The sequence below is a fragment of the Stegodyphus dumicola genome, chromosome X1, assembly GCF_044657685.1.
Source record: "Stegodyphus dumicola isolate Sdum_Otavi_A_Nest chromosome X1, ASM4465768v1".
In the NCBI taxonomy this organism is placed as follows: domain Eukaryota; kingdom Metazoa; phylum Arthropoda; class Arachnida; order Araneae; family Eresidae; genus Stegodyphus; species Stegodyphus dumicola.
The window spans coordinates 101,305,158-101,319,809 of NC_140780.1; the positions used below are offsets into that span (position 1 = coordinate 101,305,158).

Consider the following 14,652-nt stretch of genomic DNA (forward strand, 5'->3'; position numbering starts at 1 on the left):
ACATTTGAAATGACTGAAAAATACTGAAAATAATTAAAGCTTTGAAGAAATTCATAAAACATTTACTTACGTTCGTACAACATCCTGCTGTATGGTTATTTTAAGTTCACTATCTTGAAAGTACTGGTTCCATGGACTCTAAAAACAGGACTGTATTACAGTTAACTGCAAAAACAAAACTCTGAGAAAAAGCATTACGTTTAAGAACAATATAGTATGCAGATATACTTAAAAATTGAAAGCAAAGCAGATATGTATATTACAATAAATAAATTTTTTTGAATGTATTAAAATATCTTTTGCTTTATGCAGAGTGTATGATTGTTGCTACAAACAGATAAATTTTGTCTTAGAAACAATATTCATATAACAAGAAAAGTTCCACATGTTTAAAATAGGTTTAAAGTACTTTTATTTAACTTTCATTACTTTTTTTAGTGTTATTTAATGAAATTTTAGCTTGTTCAAAACACAAGAGTTTCTGCTCAAACTGTTTATTTAGATAACACCACAACACTATTTTACCTACATACCCTATTATTAAAGAAGCATGAACAAAATTTACAACATCTGAAAACTTACTGCTTGTGTAGCTTTTAAAATATGCTGAAAAATGACAAAATAATCACTATATCATATTATTTTAATAATATAAGGTATGTAATGTGACATAGATACCTGCTGAGACTGTGACAATGGATTATTCACATTTACATCCATGCTGTCAATACTTGTCCTTGGATTTGTGCGACACTGAAATTTCAAAATGGAAAAAAGCTCATCTGAAGTTTAAAGTTTAGTCAGTATGTGAAAATAAACCATATGATACTTTCTGATTATTTGCAGTCCCCAGTTACAACACTGAAGAACAGCCACGTTTTTGGCCGATTTTTGAATATATATATTATAACAGCCAATTCACATGTAAATTTAAAATGCATGTGTTTTAGTACACAAATTTACATGCTTTATCTTTAACAATCATTTCACTGAACAGCAATATTTCTTGCTTCTTGTATAATGCATGCTTTCATTATTACTTACAAACAGACTCATGAGACATAAACAAATGTTTTTTGCCAATTCTCAACCAACTTAATTATTATATCACAACTGCTCTTCATGGGGGTGTAAATCAGAAAATATGCATCATACTTTAATCAACTTTTCACAAACATTTCTATGAAAAATTACTATTAAATTTTAAATTATTTTCATTTTTGAAATATAATGCAAACAATAAGAAAATTGCAAAATCAAACCAAAATATTCAAATAAACAAAACTAGAAGTTGCTAACAGCACAAAAAAAAACCTTAAACTGGCTACAAATAGTTAAGAAATATATGGTCTGCCCGAAAGTTCTGTTCGAGGACGTTATTTCATTTTTTAGCAAGCATGCAGGCATGTGAGACATGTATGGCTGTCTCCATCTGCTCTTCTAAATTAATTGAAACAAAAGTGTCTCATGTACCATTATTAAGTGAGATGTAATCACGTAAAAATGGCTATCAATAAAGTTCATTTAAGACACTGCATTTTGTGCAAATACCAACAAGGACAAAATGCTACAGAAGCATGTTGAAATTTAGTGACATTTTTTCATGGAGATGCAGTTTCGAACAGAATGTGCAGGAGAAAATTTTGAAGCAGATGATTTTGACGCTGACAATAAGGCACGCTCTAGGTTGCAATCTTTGATGATGATGACATTGTCAAGACTGTGATAGAGCAATAAATTTTTCTGACAACATAGAAACAATGGGAAAACTTAATTCAGCTCAACAAACCATTTTAGACCATATTTAGAAAATAGAATTGGTCTATATATATTTTAGGTGTCTCATAAGTGAGAAAAATTTACATGAAGTCGTCATATGCACACATGTGCTTGCTCAGTATAAAAGTGAATTTTTTTTGGACCAGATGATAACTGGAGATGAAACAAGGATTAAGAATGGAAACACCATAAGGAAATGAGCTTACTTTGTGAGCCTGAACAACATATCCCTTCTACCTCTAAACCAAATATGAGCCTTAATAAGAGAATGCTATGTTCATGACGGGACATTGAGGGACCAATACCTTACGAGCTTTTTGAAACCTAAAGAAATGCTCAAGTGAGCTACTGTCAACAAATGAATGATTTAAACTAAGTAGTCAAGGCAAAGAGGCTGGTGATGCTCAATAGGAAGCACATCATACTGCATCATGATAATGCCAGCTCATGTGCTGCTTTGTTGATTCATCACAAAATTGTACAGCTAGGTTTGTAAATTCTGATGCATCCACCACACTCTCCAGCCTACCACCCTCTGATTATCACTTGTTTCTCTCCTTCCAAATTTTTTTCAATAGAAAAAATTAAAAATTGAAGCAGATTTCATCCAAACACTGCTTGAGTTCTCTAAGGAAACAACATTTTCCCAAAAATGGTATCTAAAAATTACCATCATGCTGGCAAGACATCCTAAGTAATGATGGAAATTATACATTAAATATTTAACGGATGAAAAATGTGTTATTTTCCTTCACTTTCCAAATGGGCAAAATTTTCCAGTATACCTTATAGCTTACAGCTGAGGTAATGAAGGAAAAATGTTTTTAACCTACTTCTAAAAGTTTTTAGATATTTTTAGTATTAAATATATTATTCAAGTTTGCTTTTTTTAAATGTTTGGTATTTTACTTACATTTAGGTCATTGATTCCCAGCAACTTTCTGAAATTTCTTATGATATGCAGTAACATTACTACCAGGTTCAGCATGTAGTCATTGAATCTCCTTTAAGTTTGCCATAAAAAAAGGCTATGGAATGTAAAATAACACAATAATAAACTAATGCTATTAGGAATCATTCCAAATCATTAACTATTGACTGAACCTTTTCTAAGGATGGACAGGTGGTTAATTCATTATGGCATAGCACATAATGATTATCTCCTTAAGCAAAGGAGGACTTTCTCAAGCAATATTGTGAATATTAAGCTTACGCATACGGAAAAAACATTAAAAAAATGCAACAGTTGCTGGAAAAGAACCAGGGACAAGCTCACAGCATTCTGAAAGTTTAGGTGCTTGGATTATTATATCAAACAAAATATAATATAAACATTTGAGCAAAATGCTAATATGCATAGCACCCATAGCTTATTCATATAATGAAAGAATTTAGTAGACAGATAAAAGTAAAATGGAGATGCTAAAAGCTACTTATACACTGTTGGTGAACACTTTTCTCATAGCAATCAATACATGTGCCAAAACATCAGTGAAAGCAACCTATTGGCAGTATGCAGAGTCTGAACACTCACATCCTAGCAAGTTCCATTAGCCACTATGTATAAATAAATTTTTCATATACTTATAGGTTACCTGGTTACCTAGAGAGTTAGCTCATTGTACTGAGATACCTACCATGCCGAGAATGTAGGCTGCAAGCCTTTCTTAGCTTTAAATGTTTCATACAGCAGATTTTGTCTATGTGAACAATTCTCACATTTTATTTTCAGGTAGTAGATGTTGTTCATGCTAGTGCACGTTTTAATGAAATTTTATTTATGCTACTCAGCAACCATTATTGACAGGAACCTAGAAGCCATAAAAGCACAAAATGAGAGAACAAGAATGATAGGCTACCTGAAATTCACTGTAATGACATCTAATGTTGAGACTATGGTGAATTTTTAAGATAAGTGAATTCAAACATTAATACATGAATTTCTCAAAACTGAATGGCATCAATCAGCAATTCCAGCTTTTGACTACAGGTACTATTGATGATTATGAAGCAAAGGAAATCTTAATGGCAAATTTTTAACATAAATTCAGAACTTTCAACTAATTCAAAACTGCCATCTGGATTAGATAATATAGTGCATGACATATACAGCATAAATGGGAAGGAATTTCGCATATAAGTTACTTAATGTAAGCTAAAAAAAAAAAAAAGAATTTGGTAGAATCCAGCACAAACTCAAAAATCAATGTCAGAAATGGTCTACAAACTTATATACTTCTAATATACTCAGGAAAGATACCCAAAATTTTCGCTAAATCACAGTAGTGGAATCGTTCTAAACTCATACTGCTGAAACTCTCACCAAATGATTCAGGTCACGGGATTTGTGCATGCACGCTGCCTTGAAACCAGAACTTTTAGAACTTGTAATGGAAATTTGAATGAAATATGTAGCTGATAACTCTCTTCTGTGTCTGTGGAAATAATTAGTTTGAGTGTAATGAATTTAAAATGTTATTATTCTAGAAGAGCCTTTGTTTAATGAGTGGATTCTTGATGAGATTTTTTACCTGTTTGAGTTTATGGCTCCTGTTACTCTGATTCTAAAAATAATGCTGGAAACAAAGGATTTCATGGGATATCAGTTTACCAAGAGCATTTCATACAAATTCAGAAGTTGGAAAAATTAATTACATAATTTGGAAAAAATAGCTATACTACTCAGAATTTTCACTAATTTTAAAAGAATCTCTGAACTACCTTTATATGTGCTTTGTGGCATGAGTAAGTCTACTTATGTCACATACATATTTATGCGAAGTTGTAATGAAAATTCAGTTACATATCAACTCATCTCAGCTCGATCCAGATTGGCACCTAAAGCCGATCTCCACACCATGACTAGAGCTGTTTGTATGATTGGCACTAGACTTGCAAATCATATTAAGGAAGACTTATGACTAGAAACTTTAACCTACTTACTACTGAACTGACTCTATGGATGCATTATTTTGGATCAAAAGGGAGGAAAACTGGACCATTTTTGTGTAAAACAGAGTGAAAGAAATCCATACTCTAAGTGACTCAAATCACTGGAACTATGCTCTTGGAACACAAAATCCAGCAGACCTCCCTTCTTGAGGATGCATTCTGGAAATCATGGTCAAATTGAAATGGTGGGAGGGTCCCCACTGGTTAAGAACAATGGCCTAGTTCTGAAATTCTGCTGAACTTTGATATTATAAATGCTGAAATTTCTACAGTTAATTCAAATATAATAATGGAGCCTAATTTTCATAAAATTTCTTCATACAATATCATTTTAAAGGTAATATTTCTTGGATCTTCTGTTTTGTAAAATATGTCAGATTAAGTTTTAATGGGAGAATGTTTGGAAAAATTACAGCAGATGAAATGAAAGAAGCCAAGTCTTCTAAAAATACTGCAGAATGAATCACTTTCTGGATTAGAAAAGAGATTTCTGAATTTATAAATACTTCAGCCAATGATTAATTTTAATGAAATCCTTCAGTTTCAACCCAGATTTCTGAGAAAAGCTGATACAGAAAATTTTCAATTTCCTATTATTCTTCCTTCCGATCATCCTAATGTAATAAAATTAATAAGAGCTAAACATGAAATGACCAATTATGAAGGAATATAATTAATTATATCTGCTTTACAAGGAAAATACTGGATATTGAAAACATGAAAAACTGTCAAGAAAGTCTAAGAAGCTGTCATATGTCAGATATTAAATACTAGTTCTTTAACCCATTCACGAGCTGATCCTTCAGAACAAAATGCTTTGAAAACGGCTGTATTTTTGTCTCCCTCCAAACAGGTCTGTTTCACTTTCACAAAATGCTGTTAAGATGGGCCATTGCCTAGAGCGGTATATTCGCTTACCCTCAGAGTGATGGATAAGCTATAAAAGACCTCCCTGGTAATGTAAAGCAGAAAGTACTTGTTTCGTTAGTATCGCATCCCAAAATCCCATGCATTTTAGCTTGCATTCTTGTAAATTCTAGATTATTCGACGTGTTTTACATGTTTACTTTTTTTACTATTTTATTTAGTTTTATTTCCGTACTTGTTAATTGGGAGACCATTTCATTTTGGGAAATTCAATTTTAACCCCCTTTTTACTGACTCAGTTTTCTTGACATTATAAGTTCATATGTATTTGGAATAATAATACAATATGCCTCAGGAATTTTTCAAAATTTGGTATACATATTTATATTTAGCTCTGAATTTTTCACAAATTGTTCGCTAATAGTCAAACTAGCAAAAATGTGAATTGCGTCTTAATATGCAGCGAGCCAAAAGTCCTCTCGAGAGGTTAGTGGTAGGGAAGAGGGGATAGAGAACCTCAGATCCATCTTCCCAGTACTAATATCGCTTTTAAGCTATGGAAACTTTAGAATTATCCATTCAATATACATTTTAATAACAGCAAATTATCAAATTCCTCCTTGGATGCTCTAGTAACACTAATGGTTGCAACCAGCAATCAGAAGTTCGAATAACATGGAGAACTTATTTTGTATATTTCCTGCTAAAAAAACCTTAAATGTTTACAGTGAACATGAGCTAAAGTGTGGTAGTCGATAATTCACGTGAACTAGGTCACCTGGGTATCATCGCGTTTTCTCAATCGCCGTGGAAGAAAATAAAAGGAATTATGATACTCCCCCATATGTGTTCTATTGGTATAAATGGAATCCTATCCATATAGCATTTGGAAGATCTAGTGGTTCGAATCACAGTGAGGGTATAGCTCAATTTTCACATTTTTTGCTTCGGGGGGGGGGGGAGAACCTAATGTTTCTGGATGGTATCTTCCTATTTATGCAGCTTTCAATTTTATTCCTATTCTCGCAAAATATTAAATCTTACTTTTTCTGCCATTGCCTTTTCATTACTGCATGATGACAGATGAAAACATATGCATATATCTGTCTACCTTCTTAAGCTTAGGAATTAGCAGGAGAAAGTAATGTTGCATTTAAAATTTCCTTTTATACTGATCTTTTCTTTAATTTATTAACTACTTATATTCTTTACTTATCTTCTCAAATATTTTATTTTTATTCCATTTATTTATTTACTTATTCTCTTGTAATCTAATAAATCTTTTAAATCTTTCAAATACAGAAGGGGTAAAGAGGAAATCTTTTTTTCAAAATAAATGGGATATTTGCATTATAATTTGAATTCTTTAATCCTTTTGCTGCTAGGTTTTTTTTAATTATCTTATTGCATATGTATATATATATATATATATATATATATATATATATATATATATATATATATATATATAAGAGTAATAAAATTTAATATCTCAGTGAATGTATTTTTTAACAATTGAATTTTCACAAAAACAGAATGACAAGATGTTTACACACATACACACACAAAAAAAGGGGAGAAAGAAAAATTTAAAACTTACTCTCTCCCTCATTCAAAGCTATCGCCCATTACTAAGCAATTTACATTTGAGGGTTTTTGTCGCCCGCAGGTTGGTCCTTTCAGTGAACGATTAGAGGCCAGTGCCGGCAAAGGACGAATGGAATCCACAGGCTCCAAGAACCCTCTATTCCCACTGAGTAAAATACAGTCTGGGAAGTCTAATTTTAGCATAAAATAGCTCACAAATCCAAATGGAATTAATTTCTTAAATTACTACATAAATGTTATTCAAATGAGAAAATATCTCCATGTTTTTGTTTGTTTGTTTGTTTGTTTGTTTGTTTGTTTGTTTGTTTTTCATAAAAGACCTACATTTTGCATTTCCCTTTGAAATCTAGCAAAAATGTGAAGATAACTGCCTCCTGTCTGTATGGCAATTTAGAGTTTCAGATAGCAAAGTCGTTCGTAAATGTGAAATATTGAAGTACTTTGTTCAGTTTTCCTAATATTGATAAAAACATTTTTTCCTTCTTCAGGTCATAAATATAGATCTAAGGGAGACAGTAGTATGAATATATAGACACAGAGATGAATTATTATTTATTTCACAGAGATCAGTTTTTGCAGTGCGGCATTGAGCTAGCTTCTGATCACGGGTATGAACCACATATGATTTTCAGCTATCTTCCAGAGTATACCTACAAAACTGCCAAACCCCAAAGTAGAGATGGATCGGCACTTCATTATATTAAAAAAATATTTGTTAATCTAAATTTTGAAAATAGAAGTATACTAATACAATTTTTGGAATGCAAAACAAATTTTTAAAAAATGCACTAACACAATTCAATTAACAATGTGCACAAGATGAACATTTATTTATTTTCTACTATACTGGAACACTTTTCACTGAATTCATCATCATTAAATTGTCTATAGTGCATTGATTAGATGCTATTAAATTGTCACATGTTCAGATTAATTGAAATTGTAGAAGTGAAGCTAAGAAATTCCCCGAACATGTGAGTTAGGCTTTATATTATTCTACTACTGGTGCTCTTAGTTCTGCTCTGAATAGTACCATGCTCCGACTAGTATCTTGGCTAGCACTTTCCTGTTACGAATAAAGTCATATTCTGAATTATTTCAGGTGATTAATATGTAATAAAATCCTGTAAATTGATGTTTGGAGTTATAGAGCTTCCTAACAAAAGAGATATTTCCGTGGAGAAATTTCTAAGGAAAATGGTCATATATTCACGCTACACATAGGGCAATGTGTTTTAAAATATGGATGCATCAATAAGCCTAGAGATTAGTAATCTGTACATGCATAGGATACACCTAAAATAATAGGAAACTTCTTTAAATATTTATATTAATAATAAGCAATAAACATTAATATAGTTAATAGTTTTGGGAAAGAAATAATTGTCTTTAAAAACTTTATTGACCTTTTTAGGTTCTAAATACACTTTAAATTTATTTCAAGTTTGTTTGCTAGTTTCAATGCAAAATGTTGTTTGAAAGAAATGAAGTGCTAAGACTGATGTATAGTTGTACAAATCATTAGCGTAAAAAAAACTCTTAATTTCAGTTCAAGATTATTTCAGAAATGAAATATTTTTTACTTATTAATTAGACATCAAGTTCCAAATGCCGGTGTATGCCGACGATTAGCTTGAAATATGTTAGGCTTTTTTCCAGCGATCTGCTGTTAGTTGTAACATTGCAGGTATGTGATTGCCTTTAACCGCAGCTGAGGCTGAAAGGGAAAAATAAATATTACTGCAACGTTCTGTATGATATCTAATTATCTATTTTCTGTCCTCCGTGTGACCATAAGCAAGGACAGAAAGTAGATAATTAGATATCATACAGAACGTTGCCGTAATATTTATTTTTTCCTTTCAGCCTCAGCAGTGAATGGTTAAGACCGTTGAATACTGTCAGTTCGACCTTAGATCGAACCCAAACAAATGAATGGGATACCTACCTGTTTAGTTTTTGCGATTTTCTCCATGTGTAACATGACCCAATTTCTCACAGAATGAGCCCTACGAAGGCCGGTAACTCTCATGGGCTTTGCTATATTCATATAATTGTAACCCTCATACTACGACATCTGTCACTAAATCAGAACAGATTTTGAGCACGAAGAAAGAAAGAAAAGCGCTGAGAGCATGACTCATGTTCAAATCCTTGTGAATGAGCTGGTTGAATAGGGGTTTTCTTGGCTTTTTTACAAGTGCAATGTGAATACTAGCCAGATCCTCTTAGAAAGCTTCCTTCCTCATGAGCAGATAAACAATCGCGTGCTTCACCATAGTTCAAGTACATTAAATCCATCTGTATTGAATACAATTATAATTCTATCTCTTTAAAGAAATCTTAAGGTAAAAACATGTAAATATCAAGTATGACTGAGAATATTTTTTAAGCTATTAACATTTTAAGCAGCAAAGCTTTTAAATGCACACGTTCACAAAAAAACTAAAACTCATATAAAACTCTACTGATTACCAGAGAATTCTAACACAAATTTCTTTCCATCAGGAACTAAAGATTCTCTCGAATATGAAGAGTTGTATTTTCATAGCATTTATTAGTGAGATTTATGAGTACCTGCTACTCAATGTTTGGTTTTCACAACCTTCCATTCATCAGAATGTGATAAAATCATTAAGTGTGGGAGTGGCGAAATAATATATTAAAGAAGACAATTTTTACAAAATGACAGTAAATCTCATAAGCGAGCATGAGTAGTTATATACAACTCGAGTAATTAAAAATATGCAAAAATTCTTCTGATGAACTGCTTGAAAGAGAATAATATTTCTGCATACAAGTAGCACATATTTAGTTCACTCATGGTATTTGTCACTATGAATAGAAGGTCATCAAAGATTTTTAAACTACTTCCTGATAAGCTATCGAGTTCAAATTTTGTAAACATATTGATTGCGGATGATACTACAACATGGTAAATCGAGTTTATGAAATTTCATTAAAGTTCTTAAAATTTAATGTTAATACGATTTTTTGCATGTTTTCATTTACAATACAAAGCACAAAAATCTTAAAACTTTAATGTTTTCCCAGCATAAAACAATTTTTTAAATAAAATTTGTATGAAATTTTTTAAGTAACTTCTGATTTCAGGGCGAATTATTAAAGTCAGAAAATGTTTTCGACTATTGGAGATGAGAGAATTATTGGAAGTAAAAAAAAAAAAATTATTATTTATTGTTGAAAAATGATTTTTCAACTTAAAAATTTCATTGAAAATGTGCTATTAAAACTAAACAGATAAAAAATTTGAAAAGTTTATATAAAATAAGCTTTTATTCAAAACTCGTGAAATAAGGCGAAAGCAAAGTATAATTTATAACATACTTTATTGGCAGCAAGATATTAATTAAGCCTCATTACAATATTTATTTGCAATTTATGACAAACATGTAGGCACTTAAATAATGAAATAAAGTAGTCAAATAGTAGTGTCAGAGATTTAGCCTTTACAAATATATCAAGGGCGCCAATTTCTTTAATATTCATGATATAAATTTGCAGATGAATTTAGTAAAGAATATTATTTAATTGCTTTTTCATATTGATCTACTTAATAAATTATGGCACACTTTTGTTTATTGGTAAAGGATTCTAAAGCGCATGTAATATATATAGACGTATGTGTTCATGCATGTGTGTATATATGTGCAAACATATGTATGTGTTTACACATATATGCACACAGAAACATACATACATACATGTATACATGCATCCTTGAATCTCTCCCAATAGCAGAATAGTATCTAAATTACTTTTATCTTCTTAATTTATTAATCCATTTTATGAGTTATAAATAAAAAGCTTATTCAATAAAAATCTTTATTTTTTATTTCTTAATTATAACTCTAAAACAGAAATTCTTAATTCCTTTTCTATTCACTTTCTAACTGGTAACAAATTGCTTGTTTCTTTAGAACCAGTGTAAGGCCGTTATCGTAAAACATCAAGAAGAGTTCTCCCCGCACTATTGAGGATCATTACCTATTGTTTTAAGAATTGGTGCAATGCTCGTCCTCTGACGCACATGGGGTTGAAAGTAAGAGAAAAATCTGGGCTAGCCATTCTTGACGTATCTTTTAAGTCTAACAAAAACACAGGACAGTCCGTTTTCGAGGTTATATTTAAAATGACAATATTCCAAGACAAACCGTTAAGAAGCCTGCGTAAAAGTACGAGATATTCCGGGTCAAACCATTAAAGGGTTAAAAACACCCATTCCACCTCTCCCTGAAAACTAAGTAAGAGAAGCAGCAGTCTTTGAGACTATAGGTGTTGACTGGACCATTGATACTGAAAGGAAATTAAAAATCATGGATGGTAATTTTTACTTGTGCCATTTTTTAGCAATACATTTGGAATTGATTTTCTCTTTATCAACTGAAAGTTTCCTTCAAGCACTTGCACATTTCACTGCTAGAAGAGCAAGACACCATACCACCTATCCCGACACTGGAATGAATATCACAAGTAACAGATTATCCAAAAGCTTAATTCTGGATAAAATTTTAGAACATTCAAGCAGTCATAAGATCACATGGAAATTTCTTCTGCCACCAGTTTCCTGCTGGGGAAGATGCTGGGGAAGATCTTAACAGAAGTCCTGAAAAAAATCCTTCATAAAGTTTTCGAATGATCCTCTCTCAATCATGAAGAAATAGTATTTTGCACAACTGTAAAGCAACAATGAATACTCATCCTTTGGCATATGTCTCAAAAGATGTTGAAGAATTATCTCCAATCACGCCTTCCATGTTTCCCCATGAGTTGAGTAATTGGAGTTCCTGATATGGGTGATATAGAAGGCAAAATCTTTGAACAAAAGGCTTATATACCAACAAAAACTTTTATAAGATCTATGTATAAGGCTTCAAATTGAATTATCAATTATGGCAAAACTATGAACATATAAAAGGCTCACAACCTTTGAAAATAGCAGATTTAGAGTCAAATAATAACAAGAAGCAAACAGATTGGTTGTTGGTAAAAGTAATTGAGATTTTCAAATCTTGGGATGGACATGTAGGATTAGTAAAGGTCAAGACTAAGCCTGGGGAAATTTTATGACTAACCAAGCATTTATGTTCACTGGAAATAATATCTTCAGATGAACAGTCTGAAAAAACAGTCAGCCCTTTAGAAATAAAACAAGCAGCTCTTCTGGTAAGATGGTAACTTACTCCCAACCTGATGTTCATAGTGACTCACCTTAAGATCTTAAGAGCCACAAGATTTCATCAATAACTAAAAGGTTGAAAGGTAAAGCCTGTCTAAATGTTACAGTTTTAAACTTGATTGGTCAACAAATTTAAAAGTGGAAGTATGTTGAAACTCTCCCTGAACAATCTACACCATGTGATTTGCGCATGAACGTTCCCTTGAAACCAGAACTTTTTTAAAACTATTAATGAACAATTAAACCAAAGATATACCTGATAACTCCTCTTCAGTCTGTTGTATATATAATTAGTTAGTAATGTGAATTAAATTACGTTATTATTCCAGAACACTCTTTGTCTAATGAGTAGATCATCTTCAGTTAGTATTTCTGGTTTATTTGGATTAGAAACATCTTCTGAAAAGGTAAGATTTTTAATATTTATTTAATTAAGGTAAAATTTTTACTTTATTCTTAATATCAAAATCAATAGTTAGCAACCAATAGCTTTCCCTTCCTATTTTGGAAAGTATACAATGAAGTGAAGCCTTAGTCAAGAATTTTACATTTCAAATACATGAAACCTGGGCATAAACTAAAAAACTGTCAGTGTAAAAGAAAAACAAAATGTTAGAATCAAAGACAGGGAAAGTATTGAACAGTAATAAAGGTCAAGACACTTTGCTGATGTATTCTAGAATGAGTTATCAGAGGGAAGGTAAAGAAGTTCAGTTTAAAAATGTAAATTCCCTGCTCAATAAACTTCAAATCAGTGGCTAATCAACATCATCTCATTTTTGTAAAGATCACAGCTGGTTCTCTAATTTCCATGATCATATTGCAAACTTAGACATTGTGAGATGCAAAATAATAACAATTATGCATCTACCACGTATAAAAAGAAAAAGTTTTGTAATCCATGGTTTGCCTGACAAAGCTTAGCCTGTGATATACTGTACTTCTAACAGTAATTATTTAGATGCTAAGTTAGTAGACACAGACAATTCTGTCATACAAATTTAGATATTTTATTGTGCATCAGTACAAACAACTCTGCAGAAGTCGTTAAAGTTCTTAAATGGAAAAATCAATTGTAATGTAGATAAAATTAATAAATACTGAAACTTCAGTTAGGTCAAGTTATTAAATATTAAAAATGCAGCAGAAAAAGTTTACTGAGCTGGTACCAGCATGTCTACATAAAGCCCTCATGGAAAAATTTACATTTTTCTATCATAGATGATTTTTCACATAAAGCAAATGTGTATACAGTGCAAAGAAAATAATGTATAAGCTTTTATTTTTGTTAAAAAGGGAGCTGTCATATATGTAGCTGTAATTGTAATGCTGAACATGCGACTACAACCATAATAAAGATTAGTAGCAAGTACTGTAGAATAAATAATATTCAACTGATTTTGAATAATCTTATTTCCACTTATTAACAACCCACAAAGACATCTTACAATCAATAATGGCTAAGAGCTGGCTGCTGAACTCTGCTAGTTTGACCAGGGATTAAATACTCATGAATGGACTACTAGTACAGGATTTTTTTTATCATTTAACCCATGCATAATGTTAGCAACAGCCAATTTCTTCAAAAAGTTATCCACAAAAACATCATCAATTTAGGCAAATATTCTTAGTGTGCTTTGCCATGAGTTAAATAACACATAAAGAATAAAACTTCAAATTCAACATTAAATAACTTGAATATTCTAGGCAAAAAGGAAGAACTACTGACAATTTGTTCACCATTCTGGATCTTATAACTATTTTTTTCAATTTTTCTTCTGCAATAACTGCAAAAAAAAAACTAAAATACGGTTAATAAACTTCACCATTTCAATATTTCTTATGACTTTTTTCTTATGATTTTTTATCACAAAAATTCATGCTGAAGTTGATCCAGTTTCAGTCATCAGAATCTTTTACTCTATTTCATGAATCTGAAATTCATTTCTTTTTCCTAAACAGATGGTACTGTCATTTTCACAAGATTATAATATTTGAATCGGAATGTTAGCTTACGTTAATTTTCAATGCTCACAACATGAATTATGTTTTCCTTTTTGTCTCTTCAATTGAATAGTATGTTAATATAAAGTTAAATTTTTCAGATTTTTGAAATTTTGTCTTCCTCTTCTGCATTAATAAAACAACATCTATTCAAACAAATATGATATGAATAAACAACAGACATTTTTACAAAACAAAGCTTCAAAACTTAATTTCATTGCATGAAACAAAGCAGCATTAAC

The 14,652-nt window shown here is 31.3% G+C and overlaps 1 protein-coding gene across 7 annotated transcripts in view; it reads right to left on the minus strand.

The window, feature by feature from the left end:
• The window catches only part of TBC1D5 (TBC1 domain family member 5), a 139,578-nt gene that overhangs the window by 72,851 nt on the left and 52,075 nt on the right, over positions 1-14,652 (minus strand). For 4 of the 7 annotated variants that reach the window (XM_035356307.2, XM_035356304.2, XM_085808109.1 and 1 more), the window contains 2 exons: positions 679-753; positions 71-138 (listed from right to left, as the gene is read on the minus strand). In XM_035356307.2, the coding sequence (XP_035212198.1) occupies positions 71-138; positions 679-753 (143 nt within the window). Of the gene's footprint in view, positions 1-70; positions 139-678; positions 754-3,416; positions 3,517-9,154; positions 9,197-14,652 lie in introns of those variants that run through there. The other 3 variants (XM_085808108.1, XM_035356310.2, XM_035356308.2) reach the window with 3 other exon arrangements.